Here is a 22,824-nt window from a genome sequence, read left to right as displayed (position 1 = left end):
TTATGATAGAATAATCACCTGTTTCCAGCAAATCCTCATTGCTGCTGAATGTCTAGTTTATCTACTGAACTACTACTGATTTATACTATGAACCTGTCTTGGCCAGGAATATTTACTTCATTTTATATCAGTTCTTCAGAATTTCAGTAGATAACATCTTTTTAGAGTTATTAAGTCTTTAAAGATTGCCTTTTCAACATACCTCTTGGCCATTTCATTTTATCACTGAGTGAGTTTCTTCTGCAGAAAGTATGATTTTTTTTCCCTTTTAACTTATTACTGTGACTCCCTGCAAACATTGTTGAATGTATTTAATTTCCTAATTTTATACAATTGGAAATAATTTTGCCCATTTGCAATGTTTCTTAAAATTAAATTAGAAAGATTGAATGGGATACATACATTACTTCTAAAATAACAGTTGTTAAAATAGAAACACAACAGAAGACACAAGAAGTCATATTGTATACATTTGAAAATATCAAACCTTTCTTGATTATAACTTGAACAAAACTTAAGGCCTTACATTATGAAATCTCAAGACACTCTGCTAAATAGCATCAGTATTCAAAATGAGTCTCTCCTTCCCATATTTATACAATTAAAAATGCTAACTTTTTTCAATGTTCTAGAGACATGTTGGGAGACGGACTGTAAATATGCTAGTTGCTATCTTCAGATTGGGTGTGGAAAATGGCTGCAAGCTCAAAATTGTGCAAATGAAAACCGGCTATTTGCAGCATTCACTTTAATTTAAAAGCAACCCTTTAAATTGTTCAATTGTCCAATTGGGATATGGCACAAATTATCTCTGCATTTACGTATACGCCCTTTTCTAATGAGGCAATTAGCCTTAACTAATGAGCCCATTTGCCAGCAGCAGGGCTGTCTGTTCCTTGTTCTATCTCTCCAGCGCTTTGCAACCATATAAGGATATGGTGGCTTTATCCAAAGCTTGCTAAGCTAGGGAGCAAAGCACGGAAGTGATCTTTGCAGTTTATAGATCTCAACAATAAAAAGGAATGCTTGAATTGACTTTGCATTGCACTTTAATTTTAAGTATCTATGTCCCTTCAATAATAAAGGGAAACTCCATGATACTTACCATTACTACTGCCTCCATAAAAAGATATGCAGCCTTGTCTATATTGTATATTGTGTATTTTGTATTCCAAAGCACCAAAAGGCAAGACAAGAAACCATGGATGGAAACTAACCAATGAGAAAAGCAACCTAAAATTAAGGAGAAATTTCCTAACGGTAAGAGCAATCAACCAATGGAATAGCTTGCCTTCAGAAGTTATGGGTGCTCCATCACTGGAAGCTTTCAAGAAGAGACTGGACAGCCATTTGTTCAAGCAGAGGGTTGGACTAGAAGACCTCCAAGGTCCCTTATTCTATGTTCTATATTCTATGTTCTGTATGGACATGTTATTTATCATAGCAATAATACCAGATCTGGATGGCAAATGTCCAAACCACTATGTTTTTCTGCCATCTGGTGGACTTTATCTTCCTAGGTTCAAAAATGTACAGGGATAGTACTCTACTGTGAAATAAAGAGATGTCTACTGCATACCAGAAGAGGTGTTTTGATAAAAACATTAAAATGCAGAAATATCACAGTGACAATGAAGGCACACATGTTAAGGTAATCAGTCATCCCAGTGGTATTCTTCAGCTTTGAAACCCAGATTATCAGAAAGGCTGAATGAAAAAAAGAAGTTGATTTCTTTGAATTGTGGTGATGAACACAATTGTTGAGAATACCTTGGATTGATTTTTTAAAAAATACAAATAATTCAATACTACACAAAGTAAAACCAGACACTCACTTAAATGAATGAATGAAATAATGAAACTCTAACATAAATGTTGGGGATAGATAATGCAAAGAGTGATTGAAGATGACCCTGATGCTTGGAAAAATTAAAGGCAATCTCAGAAGTGGCTAACAGTAGACAAGATGATTTGATGCTATCGCTATACAAGCAGGAGCTTATAAACCTTCAGAGGAATGACTGATATGCAATACCATCAAAGTGTGGTCTGCCAGGACCCAGAGAGGCAGAAAGGATTGAATGACTGAACAAATGCTCATCCAGGTTTTTTGCAACCTATACTGCAGTGGTCACCTGCCTGAAAACTGTTAAGACCACTAATGACCAAAATTACTCATCATTAAAGTAGTGGTCAGTTTTCAAAAGAGCCTATCATAAAGTGATAGGTGAAAAAAGTAAGGTTCTACATTTAGGCAAGAAAAACCAAATACACCGGTATAGTGTAGGTGGTACCTTGCTCAATAATAGTAACTGTGAGAGGGATCTCGGAGTCCTAGTGGATAATCACTTGAATGTGAGCCAGCCGTGTGCTGCAGCTGCCAAAAAAGCCAACACAGTGCTAGGCTGCATTAACAGAGGGATAGAATCAAGATCAAGTGAAGTACTAATACCACTTTATAATGCCTTGGTAAGGCCACACCTGGAATACTGCATCCAGTTTTGGTCACCACGATGTAAAAAAGATGTCGAGACTCTAGAAAGGGTACAGAGAAGAGCAACAAAGATGATTAGGGGACTGGAGGCTAAAACATATAAAGAACAGTTGCTGGAATTGGGTATGTCTAGTTTAATGAAGAGAAGGACGAGGAGTGACATGGTAGCAGTCTTCCAATATCTCAGGGGCTGCCACAAAGAAGCGGGAGTCAAGCTGTTCTCCAAAGCATCCGAAGGCAAGACAAGAAGCAACGGATGGAAACTAACCAAAGAGAGAAGCAACCTGGAACTAAGGAGAAATTTCCTGACAGTTAGAACCATTGACCAGTGGAACAACCTGCCTCCAGAAGCAGTGAATTCTCCAACACTGGAAGAGGAGACTGGACAGCCATTTGTCTGAAATGGTCTAGATGACCTCCAAGTTCCCTTCCAACTTTATTTATGTTGTTGTTGTTGTTGTTAAGGCTGATTATCAGCAGACAGCCAGAACACGCAAAGATGAAGTCAGGAAACCAAAGACTCAGAAAGAACAAAGACTTGCAACAGAAATCATGGATAATAAAAAAAAGTTTCTTCCAACATACTAACAACAAAAAAGTCAAGGAAACTGTAGGTCCACTAAAGGGAGAAAATGGCAAGGAAATAACAGGCAACAGGGACAAAGCAGAGCTGCTTAACTCATACTTTAAATCAGTCTTCACACAAAAAGAAACCATAGCCCAACATACAAAAAAAAATCACTGCAAAAGACAAATTAGAAACAAAAATTAAAATAAGCAAGAAAATGGTAAGAGAACATCTATCCGACCTTGATGACTATAAATCGCTGGGGCCTGACAGATTACATCCCAGAGTTCTGAAGGAGCTGGCAGATGTTATCTCAGAACCATTGCATCACATCTTTCAAAAATCTTGGAACACAGGGGAAGTACCTGAGGATTGGAAAAGGGCTGATGTGGTTCCCATCTTCAAGAAAGGGGGAAAAAACGGACCCAGGAAACTACAGACCAATCAGTTTAACATCAATACCTGGGAAGATCCTAGAAAAGATAATCAAAAAAACAGATCTGGGAACAACTAGAAGCAAGCAAAGTTATAACTAGTAGCCAGCACAGGTTTGTTAAAAACAAATCATGCCGAGCCAATCTTATTTTATTCTTCAACAAAGTGACTAAACTAATAGACCAGTGAAATACTGTGGACGTACTATACTTAGACTTCAGTAAGGCATTTGATAAAGTAGACCACAACCTATTCCTTGGTAACCTAGAAAAAGGTGGAATAGTCAACATCACCACCAGATGGATCTGTAGCTAGCTGGCAAACGTACTCAACGAGTAATCTTCAATGGCACTACATCCACATGGAGAGAAGTAACAGCAGGGTACCACAAGATTCCATCCTAGGCCCAGTACTCTTCAATATCTTCATAAATGACTTAGATGAGGGAATTGAAGGGGAACTCATCAAATTTGCAGATGACATCAAACTGGCAGGAGTAGCCAACATCCTAGAAGACAAACTCAGGATCCAAAAAGATCTTGACAAACTCAAACAATGGGCCCTATCCAACAAAATGAGTTGCAATGTGGAGAAAAGAAAAGTTTTACATTTAGGCTGGAAAAATCAAAAGTACAATTACAGATTGGTCAAGACCTGTCTTAAAAACAGTAACTGTGAGAGGGACCTTGGAGTCCTAGTGGACAATCACTTGACTGCGAGCCAGCAGTGTGCAGTAGCAGCCAAAAAAAGCTAATACAACCCTGGGTTGTATAAACAGAGAGATATAATCAAGATCACACAAGGTATTAGTACTGCTTTATAAAGCCCTAGTAAGACCACACCTGGAATACTGCAGCCAATTTTGGTCACCATATCACAAAAAAGATGTTGAGAGTTTGGAAAAAATTCAGAGAAGAGCAACTAAGATGATCAAAGGCCTGGAGACTATGGCTGCGGGACTTGGGTCTGGCTAGTCTAAAGAAAAGAAGAAATAGGGGAGACATGATAGCAGTATTCCAGTATTTGAGGGGCTGCCACAAGGAAGACGGGGTCACGTTATTCACCAGAGCACCAGAGGGCAGGACAAGAAACAGTGGTTGGAAACAGCCTGGAATTAAGGAAAGAAGCAACCTAGAATTAAGGAGAAACTTCCTGACAGTGAGGACAATTAACCAGTGGAACAGCTTGCCTCCAGAAATCGTGGGTGCTCCATCACTGGGGATTTTAAAGAAAAGGCTAGACAGTCTCTTGTCTGAGATGGTATAGGTTCTCCTGCTTGAGCAGGAGGTTGGACTAGAAGACCTCCAAGGTCCCTTCCAGCTCTATTCTATTCTATTCTATTCTATTCTATTCTATTCTATTCTATTCTATTCTATTCTATTCTATTCTATTCTATTCTATTCTATTCTATTCTATTCTTTTCTTATTCTTATTCTTATTACTATTATTATTATTATTATTATTATTATTATTATTATTATTATTATTATTATTATTATTATTATTATTATTATTATTATTATTATTCCAATATTACAATAGTATCTTTAAAAAGCAACATGGTGTCTGGGTTACAATAGTTCCATTTCAGACAAATACATATTATTACAAATCTCCAAATTGTTGTAACCAATACTTCCTCTCTCTTTTTTCCTTTAATACAGGCTATCTCTTATCTAAGTTAACATACTCCTCATTGCTATCCATCAGTCATTTAATAGTTTTCTTATATTTATCAATACTTTAGTATATTTTATATTTTAACATTCTATCTTTCAAACATAAAACACCTTATATATTTTTCTAGCTTTAATTTTACATTGATATTAAAATAAAACTTTTAAAATTTCTCATTTTCATATTGCTAAATAACCTCCTTTCCCTTCACACAATTTTCTCCAATACCTAGTAATGTAATACACTTCTTATTTATCTCATTTCCATATCAATATTAGTAGTACAATATTAGAATAGTAGTCATTAGAATAACAATTGCAAGGAGGAGAAAGAGGAGGAGGACAATATAATATTCTTGTTTCTCATTTATAGTTTCCACATAATAAAAATTAACCAAACTTTCTTCCATTTCAACATTTAATACATCCTCTCATGTCACTACATCCAAGTATATTAGTTACACTCTATCATTTTTAACATATATACATCTTAATCCATATCATTTAAGGAACTCAATATTTCAATGTTAGTATTCATACATCTGTGTTTTATTTTTATTTTTTTTAATTAGTCAGTATTTTTATCTACTCATCAAAACAATCTCTTGTAATCCAAGTACAATCCTGTCTATTTTGGTATTATCTATTTCAGGCCTCTTAAGAATGTCCATATTTCTTCAATCTTATTCTTGCTTTCTTCCTTTGCCATGTCATTTTTCGCTTCTTTGCCTAAGGGTCATCAAAGCATTCTTGTTTTGTTATATCATATTGAAGTGGCCCTCCAGTCTCCACTTTTGAAGGATTGAGGAGTCTGTTAACAGCACCAAATCTTCTCATTATTTTCACCTCTTGATATAATTGTCCTGGTCTGAAAAGACTTTTTTCCACCTGTTTTCCATTATAATCTTCAAAAGTCTGCATTTGTTGAATATTTAATTCTTCTGCCAATGTATTTGATTGTTCAATTTCTTCTGTTAAGTTCTGTCCCAATAAAATATTAGTTGTAGTCACAGTTTGAGTTTGTTTCTTCGAGATGCTTTCTAGTTCTTTTCCAAAAGCTCTTATTTCATTGTCAGCTGAAGAAAGGAACTGATAAGTTTGGTAAGATATTTCCCACATAGCATAGATTTGTTTTTGAAACTCTTCCATGATGTAATTTCACATCTGGTGTTCAAGGTTAATCTTATCTTGTTTTTCTTAAATATTTTCTTGTTTTTTTTAAAGAGAAAGTCAGATTGCAATTTTAGGTTTAGCCAATGGGTGTCCCCCAAGTACTTTGAAAATTCTTTTCTTTTAGTCTGTTTCTTTTTTCAACATTTTTTTTAAAAAAACACCCCTGGGCTTGCTCACCACTTATTTGAAGAGAGGGTTGACTTCCCCCCTCCCTCTCCATTGGGGGGAAGGTACTTAGCAGCTCATTTAGGTGAAAAGAAGAAGATTAAGGTATAAGAGAGGAATCTTACTCCCATCTCTTCCACACTGCTTTAATGTTGCCTGATGGTAAGTTTGACTTCGGCTGTCTGCAGCCTAGTAACTGGCCATATTACTAGGGCCAGTCTTTCGTCAGCCAGTACGAAGGGAATGCAGGCACCAATGGGGGGGGTTGCGGCTCCCCCGCATTTCTGCAAAAGCTCCTTCTATCTGGTCGCCCCTCCAAGGCAGCTCTTTGGCCCTTTTAGGACCCCCCCAGTGATGCGAAACTGGACGTGGAAGATGAGAGCCATCCTCCAGACGTCTATGTCGGCTGACTTGGCAAACCGGAAGCCTCTATTCTATTCTATTCTATTCTATTCTATTCTATTCTATTCTATTCTATTCTATTCTATTCTATTCTATTCTATTCTATTCTATTCTATTCTATTCTATTCTATTCTATTCTATTCTATTCTATTCTATTCTATTCTATTCTGTTCTATTTGATTTATTTGGTTTTATTTTTATCCCACCTTTATGACATTACAAGTAACTCAAAGCAACAAATATATATAATACATCTTCCTTATTTACCCCACAACAACAAGCCTATGAGGGGAGTTGGGCTGAGAGAGAGCGACTGGTCTAATGTCACCCAACCAATTTTCATGCCTAAGGTGGGCCTAAAGCCCACAGTCAGTGATTGGCCCAAAATCACCCAATCAGCTTTCAAGTCTAAGGTTGGATTAGAATTCATTCTCCTGGTGATTGGCTCAAAATCACTCAGCCAACTTTCATGCCTAAGGTGGGATTAAAACCCACAATCTCTTGGTGATTGGTCCAAAGTCACCCAACTAGCTAAGGTGAGACTAGAACTCTCAATCTCCTGGCAATTGGCTCAAAGTCATCCAGTCAGCTGTCATGCCTAAGGCAGGACTAGAACTCACAGGCTTCTGTGTTCTAGCCAACATCTTAACTACTACAACAAGCTGTTCTGAAATTGAACCACCTCCAGAAAGTTTGGGGATAACTTTTGTTTCATGCTATGCATTATTGGGACCAAAAGCAAAGATACCCTTAGTGAAAATGTCCTGAAAGTTTAAAATGGATGCCTGTACTGTTGATCACGTCAGAAGTTTAACATTTCTCTCCCATATTAGGATGCTGAGCTAAGTTGCAACAACAAAAATAAGAAATGGAGAGTTGTTAAAAGTCATTGACAGAAAAGCTCCATTACTAAAACATGGAGGAGATCCCATTTTTGGTTAAAATCTCCATTTTTCTTCTTAACAAGATGATCGTATCAGTTCTGGAACCTACTTGTGTGCTGAGTTCCAGGTGAAAGTTTCTTGTGTTCTGGAAGGCACACTCTGAGAATTTAGTGCTGTTCACCACTTCCTGAAATCAAGTCATTTGATGAAAGTGCTTTTAACATTTCAAGTTTATAAATGCACTTAAAAATGCAGTTTTCCTATGAAACTTTAATGCAGCCTTGCCTTTGACTTGAGGTGCTGAAATCAAACTGTAGCAGAGAGAAGGCCTAACTTTAAAGTTTGTTTTTTTTAAAAAAAAATAATGATCTGTATATTCTTATTATTTATTATTCATATTGACATGTGTTGCACTTTCAAAGTATAAATTGGCAGATTCCTGCATCGCAAATTTTTAGAAGGTGAAATTCAAGAGATGAGACAATAAAGAAATGCAGAGGGAAAAATTCTTCATTTCTTTATTTAAAATATTTATATAGCCAACCATTTTATAACCAAATCTGAAAGGCTCCCCCTCAAAAATTAAAACATAAAAACCATATTAAAACTATTTAAAAATGCATTTAAAACAAAAACCTGGTGATATCCAGTCACCTCATCTTATCCCAGTGCTTAAGAGATTTGGTGGCTCAGTGGCTTAATGATGCTGGAGATCATTTTTGCTCCAGCGGTTTGGGTCCTAGCACCATGTGGTGGAGTGAGCTCCCATCACTCGCCTCAGCTTCTGTCCACCTAACAGTTTGAAAGCATGTTCTATGTGAGTAGATAAATAGGTACCATCTCGGTGGGGAGACGAGCAGCACTTCATTCAGACGGTTAGCAACCTGCTGGCGCTGGACCTTCCCAGTTGCAATGCCCTTTGTGAGGCGACTTCGATGGAGGGAGAGGGCCCTGGATGATGTTGCAGGAAAGCCACTCATCTTTCTTTCTGGTGCAGCTCTAACTCGCCCCTTTGGTGCACCTCAGAAAGGCGTGAACATGAACCAAACAGGGCTAGCAGTCTTGGCAGCCAAATTACTACTCTGCATGAGCATTGTCGTCTCCTGGCTAATGTAACATCACCATGCACTAAATCAGGGGTTTTCAACCGATGGTACGGGTACCACCTGCGGTACATTGGCACCTGGCAGGTGGTACGCGACCATCCTAGAAAAGTGGTAGCGGGGGAGGGGAATGAGCTGAACTGGTGGCAGCACCGCACAAGCCTGAGCGAGAGACGGCTGGAGCTGCAGGGCTGTCAGGACTCAGCGGAAGCGCCAGGATCAGCACTTCTTCGAGGCTGTCAGGGCTCAGCGGAAGCACCAGGATCAGCGCCAGTCTCCAGCTGGAGCTCGGCGCTGATCCTGGCACTTCTGCTGAGCCCAGAAGAAGCACCGATCAGCTGGAATGTTGCAACATCTCCAGGGTCTTGTGATTTACATTCAGATGCTTGGCAACTGATTCATATTTATGGTGGTCACAGTGTCCCAGGGTCATGTGAAGTGACCAAAATCTGCTGCAACCACCCACCGGGGGGGAAAATAAAAACCAAACATCCCCCTACCCCACCCCTGCGGCCAATCCTCAACAGAAATGCTCACAACAATGAAAACCTCGGACAGGAGGAAGAGCACTGCTGGGTGGGGCAGGCAGGTGTCTTGCTTGGCTGCGGCTTGGGGGGCACTTTTTTCAGTGCCATTGTAACTTCACACTAAGCGAACCGTTGTAAGTTGAGGACTACCTGTACTTCATCACTTTTTTCCCTTTTTTGGGGGGGTCATCAAGTTTTTGACACCTTGCTAGGTGACTGGTGGTACTCGGATGTTGCCATATCCTAAAAGTGGTACAATGGGTGAAAAAGTTGAAAAGCCCTGAACTAAATAAATAAACCAAATCCCAATGCTTGTGGGGAAAGCCAGGTTTTCCGTGCTTTACAGAACACTAGGAGGACAAAGGCCTGCTGAACTGCATGCCTACTTTATCTGACCTGATAGGATGGGTAGATGTCCTTAGGGAATGGTGGTCTCATAGATAATCTGACCCTGGACTTTATAAGGCTTTAAAGGTGATTACTGCACTTTGAAAGAAACTGGAAGCCCGTGCAGTTTGCACAACAGCGATGTCACATAGACAAACTGAGGGGCATCCTTCACTGTACACACTGCCACTTTCTGCACCAGTGAAGTTTCCAGGTTGTCTTCAAGGACAGCCCTATGTAGGGTGCATTTCAGCAATGCAAGTGGGAGATGGCCAAGGCATGAGTGAGCAAGGCTTCTTGGTCGAGGAAAGAGCTCAATTGATGGACAAGATAAATCTGTGCAAATTCCCCCCCCCTTCTGGCCAAATTGTGCACCAGTTCAATCTGGGGAAGTGCCATCCCATCCACCCAAAAACTCACAGCCGCTCTGTCATGCCACAATTGAATCGAAGCTGGTTCCTCCCTGTCCAGGCCCTTACAGCTGCCAGGCACTGAATCAGCAGTGCCACAGGATCAGTTGTTCAGCTAGGGGTGGAGATATATAACTGGATATCACCAATATACTAATTATACTGGTGCTCATGCTGATGGATGACCTCTCCTAGCAGTTTCATACTGATATTAAAAAGGAATGGCCAAAGCCTTGACCCTTGGGACATCCTGCATTGCAGGGACCTAGGGTGTGACTTTTTTGTTCCTATCAACTCCAACTGGAATCAGCCACTAAGGAAGGAGAACCACTATAACCCTGTGCCTCCCATTCCAAATCCTTTAAGCTGATGAATGGAATGGAATGGAATGGAATGGAATGGAATGGAATGGAATGGAACAGAATAGAATAGAATAGAATAGAATAGAATAGAATAGAATAGAATAGAATAGAATAGAATAGAATAGAATAGAATAGAATAGAATAGAATAGAATAGAATAGAATAGAATAGAATGGAATAGAATGGAATAGAATGGAATGGAATGGAATGGAATGGAATGGAATGGAATGGAATGGAATGCAACGGAATGCAACGGAATGCAACGGAACAGAACAGAACAGAACAGAACAGAATAGAGCTGGAAGGGACCTTGGAGGTCTTCTAGTCCATCCCCCTGCTCAAGCAGGAGAACCTATACCATTTCAGACAAGTAACTATCTAGTCCCTTCTTAAAAACCTCCAGTGATGGAGCGCCCACAATTTCTGAAGGCAAAGCTCTTCCACTGGTTGATTGTCCTGACTGTTAGGAAGTTTCTCCTTAATTCCAGGTTGCTTCTCTCTCTGATCAGTTTCCAACCATTGTTTCTTATCCTGCCTTCTGATCCAGAAGGATACCATGGCTGAGAGGTGCAGGAGGGCTAAAATGGTTGTACCACCTCCATCCCGAGAACCTCCAAAAGTCATCAACAAGTACATTGAATATTATGCATTCCTTTGCCTTGAGGGAGGAGGATGGCAAGGAAGTGGGTCTGATGGCTAGAAGACGAGGAGGGCAGGAGATGAACAGGAAATGGATAGGTGTGCAATATTTCCCTTTACTCACGACACTCTGACAATAATTTAGAAGTGATTTGGACTTCGTGTGAGCACAGTAATTCTCTGCTATTCATTAAAAGCCCAACTTTTAACAGGGTAATGCTCAAGCCTGAAGAAAGATGCCCTTTTAAAAGAATTGCAATAAGCAGTCAACCAAACCCTCACACTCTATCACTTGGGGAATCAGAATTTATCTCACGTTTGAGGTCTTGCAGTGGGCTTAGATGGCAAGTGCTCTAGGCAGGAGCAGCACATTGGAGGATGCAACCTTGTAGGCCGGCCTCGGGCTATTCACTTGCTTTCAAGGGCAATGCAAGCATATTTTTCTATCACTTTATTGAAACCGTCAACAGGAACGTCAGTTGCTTATTGAATATCTTGTGCTCCATTTGGACTCCAACTCAGAAGAAAGCTCCTTCCAACCCTTTAGTTAATCTAATTCCAGACAAAATGTTGCTATGACCCAGGATGGTCTTTGAGGACCACAAGTGGTAAATATAAGTCTTAAGTGCTGTTGCTATCATCAAGGCTACCATTTTCTGATACAAATAGACCAGGGGTTGGCAACCAGAAAAAGGAAAAGAGCCACTCAGAACCGGTTCCATCACACAAACAAAAAAGTGGGAGCCGCAAAAAGTGTGCGCGCGTGCGTCCACTCACGCGCATGCGCAAAAAACATTTTGTGCATGCGCAAAATGGGAGGCACCTGCGTGGCGACAGGTCTCCCCTTTGGAGAGGTGCACGCCGTCCCGTCCGGAGACTTGCTGCGTTTGTCAAACATGGATGAACGCGGCAGCTGTGCAAACGGGATGGCGGCGGTTTGGCGAGTGTGTGCGCACCACTCCCAAGCCGCTGCCATCCGTTGGCAGGTCTCCGGACGGCGGCGGCTTGGGAGAGGTGCGCGCGCACTCACCAAACCGCTGCCATCCCGTTTGCACAGCTGCCGTGTTCGTCAATGTTTGACGAACGCGGCCGGTCTCCGGACGGGACGGCAGCAGCTTGGAGAGGTGCGCGTGCACTCTCCAAACCGCCGCCATCCCGTTTGCACAGCTGCCGTGTTCATCAATGTTTGACGAACGCGGCAGGTCTCCAGACGGGATGGCGGCGGTTTGGCGAGTGCGCGCGCACCTCTCCCAAGCCGCCGCTGTCCGTCGGCAGGTCTCCGGACGGCGGCGGCTTGGGAGAGGTGCGCGCGCACTCTCCAAACCGCCGCCATCCCGTTTGCACAGCTGCCGTGTTCATCAATGTTTGACGAACGCGGCAGGTCTCCGGACGTGACGGCGGCAGCTTGGAGAGGTGCGCGCGCACCTCCGCCCTTCGGAAAGGTGTGCGCGCACCTCTCGGAACGGGTGGTGCCACTCTCCATTTGGAGAGGTGCGCGCGCACCACTGCCCGTTCGAAGAGGTGCGCGCGCACCGGGAGGCTGGGAGCCGCAGGAGACGGCTCAATGAGCCACATGTGGCTCCGGAGTCGCGGGTTGCCGACCCGTGAAATAGACGGACTCTTCCCAACTCGTTCATATTCTCCGCCTCTGGAAGTCTGTAAGAAGAGGCTAGGCAGCTACTTTGCATGGGTTGTTTCCTTGTGCACTTCAGAAGGTTGAACTAGATAATTCATATAGCTAGAGGCCTTTCCAGGTCTATAACTCTATGCTGGAATCACAAAAGAGTCAATGATGAATTGCAACTGTATTTATCTGGCGAAACTTGAGGTTTTCTGTAGAGGGGGGACAAGGTAAGCCCAGAGCACTGAAGGTTAAATTGTGGGGAAAATATCTGAGCTCAGTTTCTTAATAAGGGAGTAACAGTAAGCTATGGGGCTGGTAGAATTAATGCTCCTTGTACGATACATAAAACTTTATTTACTGGGAACAAATGTCTTTTGCTTAAGAGACAGCTTTTGAAAGTGAGAACTGCGGACCTGTTAAAGGCAGGCACAAATGGAGGATAAAGCTTTTCTCCATGCCAGGATACCACTGCCTTCTCAAAAGTGTCAACAACTCTAAATATATTGGGATGGGCAACACGCACACGCGCACACAAACACAAAGACACCTCTAACGAAACTTTCTTCTCTATTTTCAGTATTCTGGTGAAGTTCCAGAAAACCGGATAGAAGTTGTTGTCGCTAATTTGACTGTGATGGACCGAGATCAACCCCATTCGCCCAACTGGAATGCTGTTTACCGAATAATCAGTGGAGATCCTTCCGGTCATTTTACCATTAGGACTGATCCTGTTACCAATGAAGGCTTGGTAACTGTTGTGAGGGTATGTATGTCTCTCGTTCTCTGGGGACTTTTTCCACAGACAGGTTCTACAGAGATTTGAATTTGGAGGAAAGCTGGTCCAGACTTTGTAGGGATCTGATTCATCATGATGACACATTCAATGTATACAACAAACACCATGTAGTAGATCAGGGGTCTTCAAACCTGGCCCTTTTATGACTTGTGGACTTCAACTGCCAGAATTCCTCAGCCAGGATGGAAGGATGGAGGGATGGGATGCAATGGGATGGGATGCAATGGGATGGGATGCAATGGGATGGAATAGGTGGATGGACGGACATGTGTGTCACTGGAACTGCACAGATATGGGTTCAAGATCGAATAGGAATGGGACATAACATTATAGCTTTCTTATTAAAAGTAAAATTGATTTTTAGAAACAGGAAAAAAAATCAAATCGATACTACATGCAGCTCAAAATTCCATCCAGCCGACTTATGAAGCTTTGCCCGTTCAATGCCATTTTAACATCACGTGAAACTGTTCAAGACTGTATTGTACTAAAATCCTGAATACCTTCCTCTCTTGGGTGCCGTGAGTCTGAATGTGGTGGTGTAGGGGTCATGCAACTCTGTTCAGACTTTGCCGGTCTTCCCATAGTACTATAAGCTGAGCCATTACTGAAGAAATCTGTACATCGCAAAAGGGAATCTTAAGGAAACGTGGCAGTTCTGTTGGGATAAAATGAGTGCTTTGATCCATATCAGCAAGATTGCCTTGTCAGAACTTTTTTGTCAAGTGGGAATTATCCTCTGGATAAGGCATTAGGTGAAATAAAATTAACTGCAACTGATGGTAGAGAAGTGCAAAGCTTTTGATGTGGACATTGAAATGTCCCCGGATCATATTTTCACACTGACAGCAGTTAGTATGTAATAATAAAAGAAGAACAGCAACAAAGATGATTGGGGGACTGGTGTTCTGTACCAGCCTGCTACCGGCCCTGCAGAAAAGGCAGGGACAACCCCTTTACAAACGGCAAGAGGCTGGAATAAAGCCTGCCAAATTTATTAACATAAAACAGACACCAACCATGAAACAGGAGCTATGAAACAGGAACTATTCAAGCGGTTGCCTTCAGCAAACCAGCCCTCCCACGCATTCCCCCTTAAATACAGTTCAGGGCGTGGCTTCTCTCTGCCTCCTTCCGAGGAGCCCCATTGCCTTCCTCTGTTTACTCCTGATTGACTGCCTCCTGCGTCGGGCGTCCTTGAACAGGGCCAGCTGTGGGTCATCTTCATCCACGCTGTCAGGCTCACACAGCTGGGTCTGCGTCGTGACCAGATGAGAGGGGCCTGGCTGGGGGCTCTCATCAAGCTCTTCAACACCCCCCTCCTCCTCCTTCTCTGAGTCGTCCGACCCAACTGCCGAACCCACAGGCTGACCCTGAATCACAACAACTGGAGGCTAAAACATATAGGAAACGGTTGCTGGAATTGGGTATGTGTAGTTTAACGAACACAAGGGTGAGGGGTGACATGATATGTTCCAATATCTCAGGGGCTGCCACAAAGAAGAGGGAGTCAAGCTATTCTCCAAAGCACCTGAAAGCAGGACAAGAAGCAATGGATGGAAACTAATCAAGGAGAGAAGCAACCTAGAACTAAGGAGAAACTTCCTGACAGTTAGAACAATTAACCAGTGGAACAACCTGCCTCCAGAAGTGGTGAATGCTCCAACACTGGAAGTTTTTAAGAAGAGACTGGACAGCCATTTGTCTGAAATGGTATAGGGTTTCCTGCCTGAGCAGGGGGTTGGACTAGATGACCTCCAAGGTCCCTTCCAACTTATTATTATTATTATAAGAACTGTGTTGGATCAGCCAAAGACTAGATTATTCCTGTACCTTATTCTTTACAGTGGTCCAGATTCTTCTGGAATGACCACAAACATATAGCCTTACTTACAGATAGTCCTTGACTTACAACTATTCACTTAGTGACCATTTGACGTTACAACAGCACTGGAAAAAATTGACCTGACCATTTTTCACACTTATGACCATTGCAGCATCCCCATGGTCATGTGATCATAATTCAGACGCTCGACAACTGACAGCTCTCTATGATGGTTGCAGTGTCTTGGAATCTGGTGATCACTTTTCGTGACCTTCTGACAAGCAAAGTCAATGGGGAAGCCCAGATTCATTAACAACCATGTTACTAGCACAACAACTGCAGTGGTTCACTGAACAGCTGTGGCAAGAAAGAATGGGGCAAAACTCACTTAACAATTGTCTTGCTTAGCAACAAAAATGTTGGGCTCCGTTGTGGTCTTCAGTCAAGGATTACCTGTAGTTGCCATGGACACCGAGGATTTTTTTCTAAACCTTATTCCACAACACAACACTCCCTAAACTGGTGCCCCTCCACTGTGTTAGATTTTAACTTCCATCATTTCCAGCTGAATCACGCTCCCTGAAAATTACAGGAATTAAAATCCTGCTTATCTGGGAGGCACCAGATTGAGAAAGCCTTCAATACATGATAGAACCCTTTAGTTATGTATCTCATCCCATGTACATTTCTCTGTAAATATGTCCAATGCTATTCCATGCTACAGTTCTAACAGAACAACAGAACAGAATAACTAAATAACAGAGTTGGAAGGGACCTTGGAGGTCTTCTAGTCCAACCCCCTGCTCAAGCAGGAAACCCTATATCATTCCAGACACATGACATTCCAATCTCTTCTTAAAAACCTCCAGTGATGGAGTACCCACAACTTTTGAATGCAAGTCATTCCACTGATTAATTGTTCTAACTGTCAGGAACTTCTGGAGGGGTTTAAGAAGAGAATGAACAGAAGAAGAAGAATTAGAAGAAGAAGAATTAGAATTAGAATTAGAATTAGAAGAAGAAGAAGAAGAAGAAGAAGAAGAAGAAGAAGAAGAAGAAGAAGAAGAAGAAGAAGAAGAAGAAGAAGAAGAAGAAGAAGAAGAAGAAGAAGAAGAAGAAGAAGAAGAAGAAGAAGAAGAAGAAGAAGAAGAAGAAGAAGAAGAAGAAGAAGTTGGAAAGGACCTTGGAGGTCATCTACTCCAATCCCCTACTCAGGCAGGAAAGCCTAGACCACTTCAGACAAATGGCTGCCCAGTCTCTTCTTAAAAACGTCCAGTGATGGAGCACCCACAACTTTTGAAGGCAAGTCATTCTACTGATTAATTGTTCTAACTGTCAGGAAATTCTGGGGGGCAGTTAAGAAGAGAATGAACAGCCATATGCATAATAATAATAATAATAATAATAATAATAATAATAATAATAATAATAATAATAATAATAATAATAATAATAATAATAATAATAATAATAATAATAATAATAATGAGGGGGAGGGGGAGGGGGAGGGGGAGGGGATGGGAGGGGGAGAAGAAGAAGAAGAAGAAGAAGAAGAAGAAGAAGAAGAAGAAGAAGAAGAAGAAGAAGAAGAAGAAGAAGAAGAAGAAGAAGAAGAAGAAGAAGAAGAAGAAGAAGAAGTTGGAAGGGACCTTGGACCATCTACTCCAACCCCCTGCTCAGTCAGGAAACCCTATACCATTTCAGACAAATGGCTGTCCAGTCTCTTCTTAAAAACTTCCAGTGTTGGAGCATTCACAGCTTTTGGATGCAGTCTGGAATGGTATAGGATCCCATGCTTGAGCAGGGGGTTGGACTAGAAGACCTCCAAAGTCCATTCCATCTCTATTATTCTGTGCTCTAAAAGAGAGGGGGAGACCTAAATTTCCCCATCCTGTGTGTGAATGGGGCATTTTTTTAAAAAAAATATTTCAATCAGAAAACAAACCATCCATTGCAGCCTGGTCGTTCTGCAAGCAGCTTCCTCCAGCTTCGTCTCGAGGCTTTTAAAAAGAGACCAAACAGCCACTTGTCTGAAATGGTATAGGGTCTCCTACTTGAGCAGGAGGAGTTGGACCAGAAGACTTCCAAAGTCCTTTCCAACTCTATTTTGAATCTTTTCTGCAGCTTCCATCCTAAGCTCTTCTGCCATTGAAACAAGCGTGCTGTGAGGCATCTCTGATGTGCAGTTCCAATTTTATTTTTCACTGCCACAGGAACCATTCCCTCTGGGGCAGAAGATGCTTATCTCCATCACATGCCAGGTATAAACCAGGCAAGGCGGGGGAAGGATCCTTTTGCAGGGTCTGAATAAATATTCCCCAAACATGGAACAGAGGGGCTCTGTGGCTGCCTAAAACGTTGCAGGAATGTTGCGAGGAATAGAGAAATGAATTTGAAAGAGAGATGCCCTCCGTTACTGTTTGCCTTACTCCAGACAAAATAACTAGAGGATAGCTTATTTCTTTATAGCTAAAAATGCCCTGAGAACTAAAAAAAAAAAGCAAAGCAAAAACAAAACCAAAAGACAATTCAAACCCCACCTTATTTATCTGCATTATATGTACTGCTTAAGTAACTTTGGTGATCGTTTCCAAATTAGAAGCCACTAGAAAAGGTTCTTCTAACCTTCTGGAGATATAATCCAGTCATAAAGAAAAGTGAAAACGCTACAAGATCTGTAAGTTGATAATGGGTGATTAAGGTAAAGGCAAAGATAAAAGTTTCCCTTGTGCGGTCATGTCTGGCTCCAGGGTGCTGTGCCTATCTCCAGCATTGTCTGAAGACACTTCCGTGGTCATCTGCCCAGCATGACTATTGGCCGAGGTTCCTGGAACGCTGATACCTTTGCAGCAAAGTGTATCTACTCAGATTTGCATGCTTTCAAACGACTAGGTGGGCAAGAGATGAGGCATGTAAGGGGAGGTCACCCCATTGCTCAGTAGCCGGGCCTCAGCGTCTTTAACTGCTGAGCCATCTTGCCCCCTAATGGATGATTGAGGCCAATATTTAATCGCCCATATTAGAAGAATTAAAATAATACGCATTTATGAATAGAATAGAATAGAATAGAATAGAATAGAATAGAACAGAACAGAACAGAACAGAACAGAACAGAACAGAACAGAACAGAATAGAATAGAATAGAATAGAATAGAATAGAATAGAATAGAATAGAACAGAACAGAACAGAACAGAACAGAACAGAACAGAATAGAATAGAATAGAATAGAGTCTTTAAACAGACTAGACTAGACTAGACTAGACTAGACTAGACTAGACTAGACTAGACTAGAATAGAATAGAATAGAATAGAATAGAATAGAATAGAATAGAATAGAATAGAATAGAATAGAATAGAATAGAATAGAATAGAATAGAATAGAATAGAATAGAATAGAATAGAATAGAATAGAGCTGAAAGGGACCTTGGAGGTCTTCTAGTCCAACCTCCTGCTCAGGCAGGAAACCCTATACCATTTCAGACAAATGCTTGTCCAGTCTCTTCTTAAAAACTTCCAGTGTTGGAGCATTCACAGCTTCTGGAGGCAGGTTGTTCCACTGATTAACTGTTTTGTCAGGAAATTTCTCCTTAGTTCTAGCTTGCTTCTCTCCTTGGTTAGTTTCCATCAGTGCAGTTCATCAGTTCATTGAATCCAGATACAACCTAGCCACCATAAACACAGTTAACTTCATCTAACAAATGCCATCAAGTCCTTCAAGCTGAGCAACACATAACACTATATGACTAGTAACAATCTTTTTTTTCCCTACAAGAAAATGCAAACAAGAAAAAAAAACGTGTTAAGAAATATGAACCTCTTCATTCCTCTTGTGAAAAAGATTATTTGTAACTCCAAATGTAGGAAGAGCAGCTTGCTTTTCCCCCCATAAAGGAGAGGTTTGTCGCCTTGTCCCAATGAAACTCCCTTCCTGGGTTTTGCAGGTACTCCTTGACGTATGACCACAATTGAGTCCCACATTTCTGATGCTAAACAAGACACAGTTGTTAAGTGAATTTTGCTCCATTTTATGACCCTCCTTGCCATGGTTGTTAAGTAAATCACTGCAGCATTTAATTAGTCACGTGGTTGTTAAGTGTATCTGGCTTCCCCATTAACTTTGCTTTACAAAAAGTCACAAAAAGTGATCCTGTGACCCTGGGACACTGCAAGCGTCATAAATATGAGCCAGTTCCCCAGCGTCCGAATTTTGATCATGTGACCATGGGGATGTTGCAAGGGTCCTAAGTGTGAAAAACGGTCATATGTCACTTTTTTCAATGCCCTTGTACTGTCACTAAATGGACCCTTGTAAGGTGAGGATTATCTGCACATTTGAAATGTGAGAAGGCTTTATCTTCCAATACCTCAGAAAATTAGTTTCAACCCAGGTTTTGCACTCTCCTTCTTCACCTGCAACAAGAGGCTCTTTAGTTCTTCTTCACTTTCTGCCATTAGAGTGGTATCATCTGCATATCTTAGGTTGTTGATATTTCTTCCGGCAATCTTAATTCCAACTTTTGATTCATCTAGCCCTGCCTTTCTCATGATGTGCTCTGCATATAAGTTAAATAGGCAGGGCGACAGTATACAGCCTTGCCGGACTCCTTTCCCAACTTTGAACCAATCAGTGGTTCCGTGTCCAGTTCTCACTGTTGCTTCTTGACCCGCATATAGGTTTCTCAAGAGACAAATAAGATGGTCTGGTACTCCCATCTCTTTAAGAACTTGCCACAGTTTGTTGTGATCCACACAATCAAAGGCTTTAGCATAGTCAATGAAGCAGAAGTAGATGTTTTTCTGGAACTCCCTAGCTTTCTCCATGATCCAGCGTATGTTGGCAATTTGATCTCTAGTTCCTCTGCCTCTTCGAAATCCTGCCTGTACTTCTGGTAGTTCTCGATCCACATACTGCTGAAGTCTAGCTTGTAGGATTTTAAGCATGACTTTACTAGCATGAGAAATGAGTGCAATGGTGCGATAGTTTGAACATTCTTTGGCACTGCCTTTCTTTGGAATTGGAATGTAAACTGATCTTTTCCAATCCTGTGGCCACTGTTGAGTTTTCCAAATTTTCAGGTTTTCCAGAAAACCAAGATCATGGCATCTGGCCCTCTCAATTCCTGGCAAATAGATGGGGAAGAAATGGAGGTAGTGACAGATTTTATTTTCCTGGGCTCCAAGATCACTGCAGACGGGGACTGTAGCCAAGAAATTAAAAGACGCTTGCTCCTGGGGAGGAAAGCCATGGCAAATCTAGACAGCACACTAAAAAGCAGAGACATCACCCTGTCAACAAAAGTGCGTATAGTCAAGGCTATGGTCTTCCCAGTTGCAATGTATGGCAGTGAAAGTTGGACCATAAGAAAGGCTGAGCGCCAAAGAATTGAGGCCTTTGAACTGTGGTGCTGGAGAAGACTCCTGCGAGTCCCTTGGACTGCAAGGCGATCAAACCGGTCAGTCCTAGAGGAGATCAATCCTGACTGCTCTTTAGAAGGCCAGATCCTGAAGCTAAAACTCAAGTACTTTGGCCACCTAATGAGAAGGAAGGACTCACTGGAGAAGAGCCTAATGCTGGGAAAGATCGAGGGCAATAGAAGAAGGGGACGACAGAGAATGAGGTGGCTGGATGGAGTCACTGAAGCAGTAGGCGCGAGCTTAAATGGACTCCAGAAGATGGTAGAGGACAGGAAGGCCTGGAGGAATGTTGTCCATAGGGTCGCGATGGGTCGGACACGACTTCGCAGCTAACAACAACCTCAGAAAATAATATCCTTTCTGAGGGTACTAAAAATTGCGTTCAATGTTTAGTCCCGGTGGTTTATTCCATATTAAGTTATAAAACTTCTGTTTTTGATTCATTGTCCTGAATCTGATTGTTTCAGCAAATTCTGTTTGGATAGCTCTTTGCAAGGCTGTATATCCTTCTTTTAAGTACACTCCTAACATTCTACTTGCAGTAAGCTATTCTCTCTTAAAAGCCTTCCAGCAATGTTTCATTTGCTACCCTTAGTGCCAGAATTAACGAAGCTATTCCTGGCTTCTTGAGATCTGATCTAATAAGTATCAGAGAGTGCTAACTTAATTGTCACTGATTTGTCCAAATGTGGCACTAGCAAGTTTATATCAAGCCATAGATTCCTATGAGGAAGGCTTGGAAGCTAGGGAGAGAGTGGATGGATGGATGGATGGATGGATGGATGGTTGGTTGGTTGGATGGATGGATAGATGGAGGGATGGATGGTTGGATGGAGAGAGGGAGGGATGAAGAGAGGGAGGGAGGGATGGAGAGGTGGAGGGATGGAGAGGTGGAGGGATGGATGGTTGGAGGGAGGGAGGGAGGAAGCGATGGAAGGAGGAAAGAATGAAGGGATGGTTGGTTGGATGGATGGATTTTACTTGTCTGATTTCTAAAAATATAAGGATATTTATTGCAAGACAAGCAATCCCTTTCAAATTATCATTACAAATTCCACAATTTTATAACTACAATTTGTAATTTCAGTTGGGCTTCAGACTGGGGCATAATGCAAAAATAGCATTGACTGTGCTTGTTGATGACTTTTGCCAGAGACAGAACGGATGGTACATCCAGCCATCCTGATCTCCTTGATCTCCCAGCATGCTGTCAGTCATGATATCCTTTGGGGCCAATTGTGGAGAATTGGAACAGAGAGCATGATGGTTTTCCTTTTTCGGTGGTCAGTTCCAGTAGGTGTTGACAGCAGGGAAGAGGTCAAGCCTTCAGGCCTTCTTTCATATGTAACATCGACATGAAACTATCTCTGTGAGGTCATCCATTGGCTTGGCATCAGAGATCTTCAATATGCCTACAACATCAAGTTGTACTTCATGACCAGGCTGCCCACACAATATTGTTAATATCTTGTTTCAATTTCCAAAGGCCATGAAGGTCTGGATGGATGGAATAGACTCAGATTCAATCCTAAGAAGATTAAGTCCCAATGGGTATACAGGATCTGCAACTCTGGACACTTTCCATCTTCAGACTTGGATGGAGTCACAGGTGGCAACTATGACCAATTCATCTTGTGCATTAGTTGCACCCATTCCTGGACCAAGTGGCTCTTCCAATGATTACTTGTGTCTTAGTCTACTTCCAAATGGAGTAGAAGCTACCCTGAACACAACTCAGTGGTATATTTAAATGATCTACATCCCTTTCAATGCAGGATTTTCTTTGAAACTATGTCTTACCATTCATCTTTTGTGTTTTCATGAGTTTATACAGACAGTCAATAGATAAGTACAAAGGCTTTTTACTGCATCAGCAGTAAAAGTATGATAACTGGAGTATTCATTTTGATTTTTGGACAAAATAATATCCTCATTGCG

At 41.6% G+C, this 22,824-nt stretch overlaps 1 protein-coding gene across 1 annotated transcript in view; it reads left to right on the top strand.

The window, feature by feature from the left end:
• Positions 1–22,824, top strand: part of CDH4 (cadherin 4) — a gene marked incomplete at its 5' end in the record, with an annotated part of 1,039,205 nt that overhangs the window by 970,384 nt on the left and 45,997 nt on the right. The window contains one exon of the mRNA XM_081323640.1: positions 13,426–13,611. Within this exon, the coding sequence (XP_081179766.1) occupies positions 13,426–13,611 (186 nt within the window). The remainder of the gene's footprint in view (positions 1–13,425; positions 13,612–22,824) is intronic.

Source organism: Vipera berus (genome assembly GCF_964194415.1).
Source record: "Vipera berus genome assembly, chromosome: 3".
Lineage (NCBI taxonomy): Eukaryota > Metazoa > Chordata > Lepidosauria > Squamata > Viperidae > Vipera > Vipera berus.
Note: the sequence above shows the minus strand (reverse complement) of the source record. Positions and strands in the feature narration are given on the sequence as shown.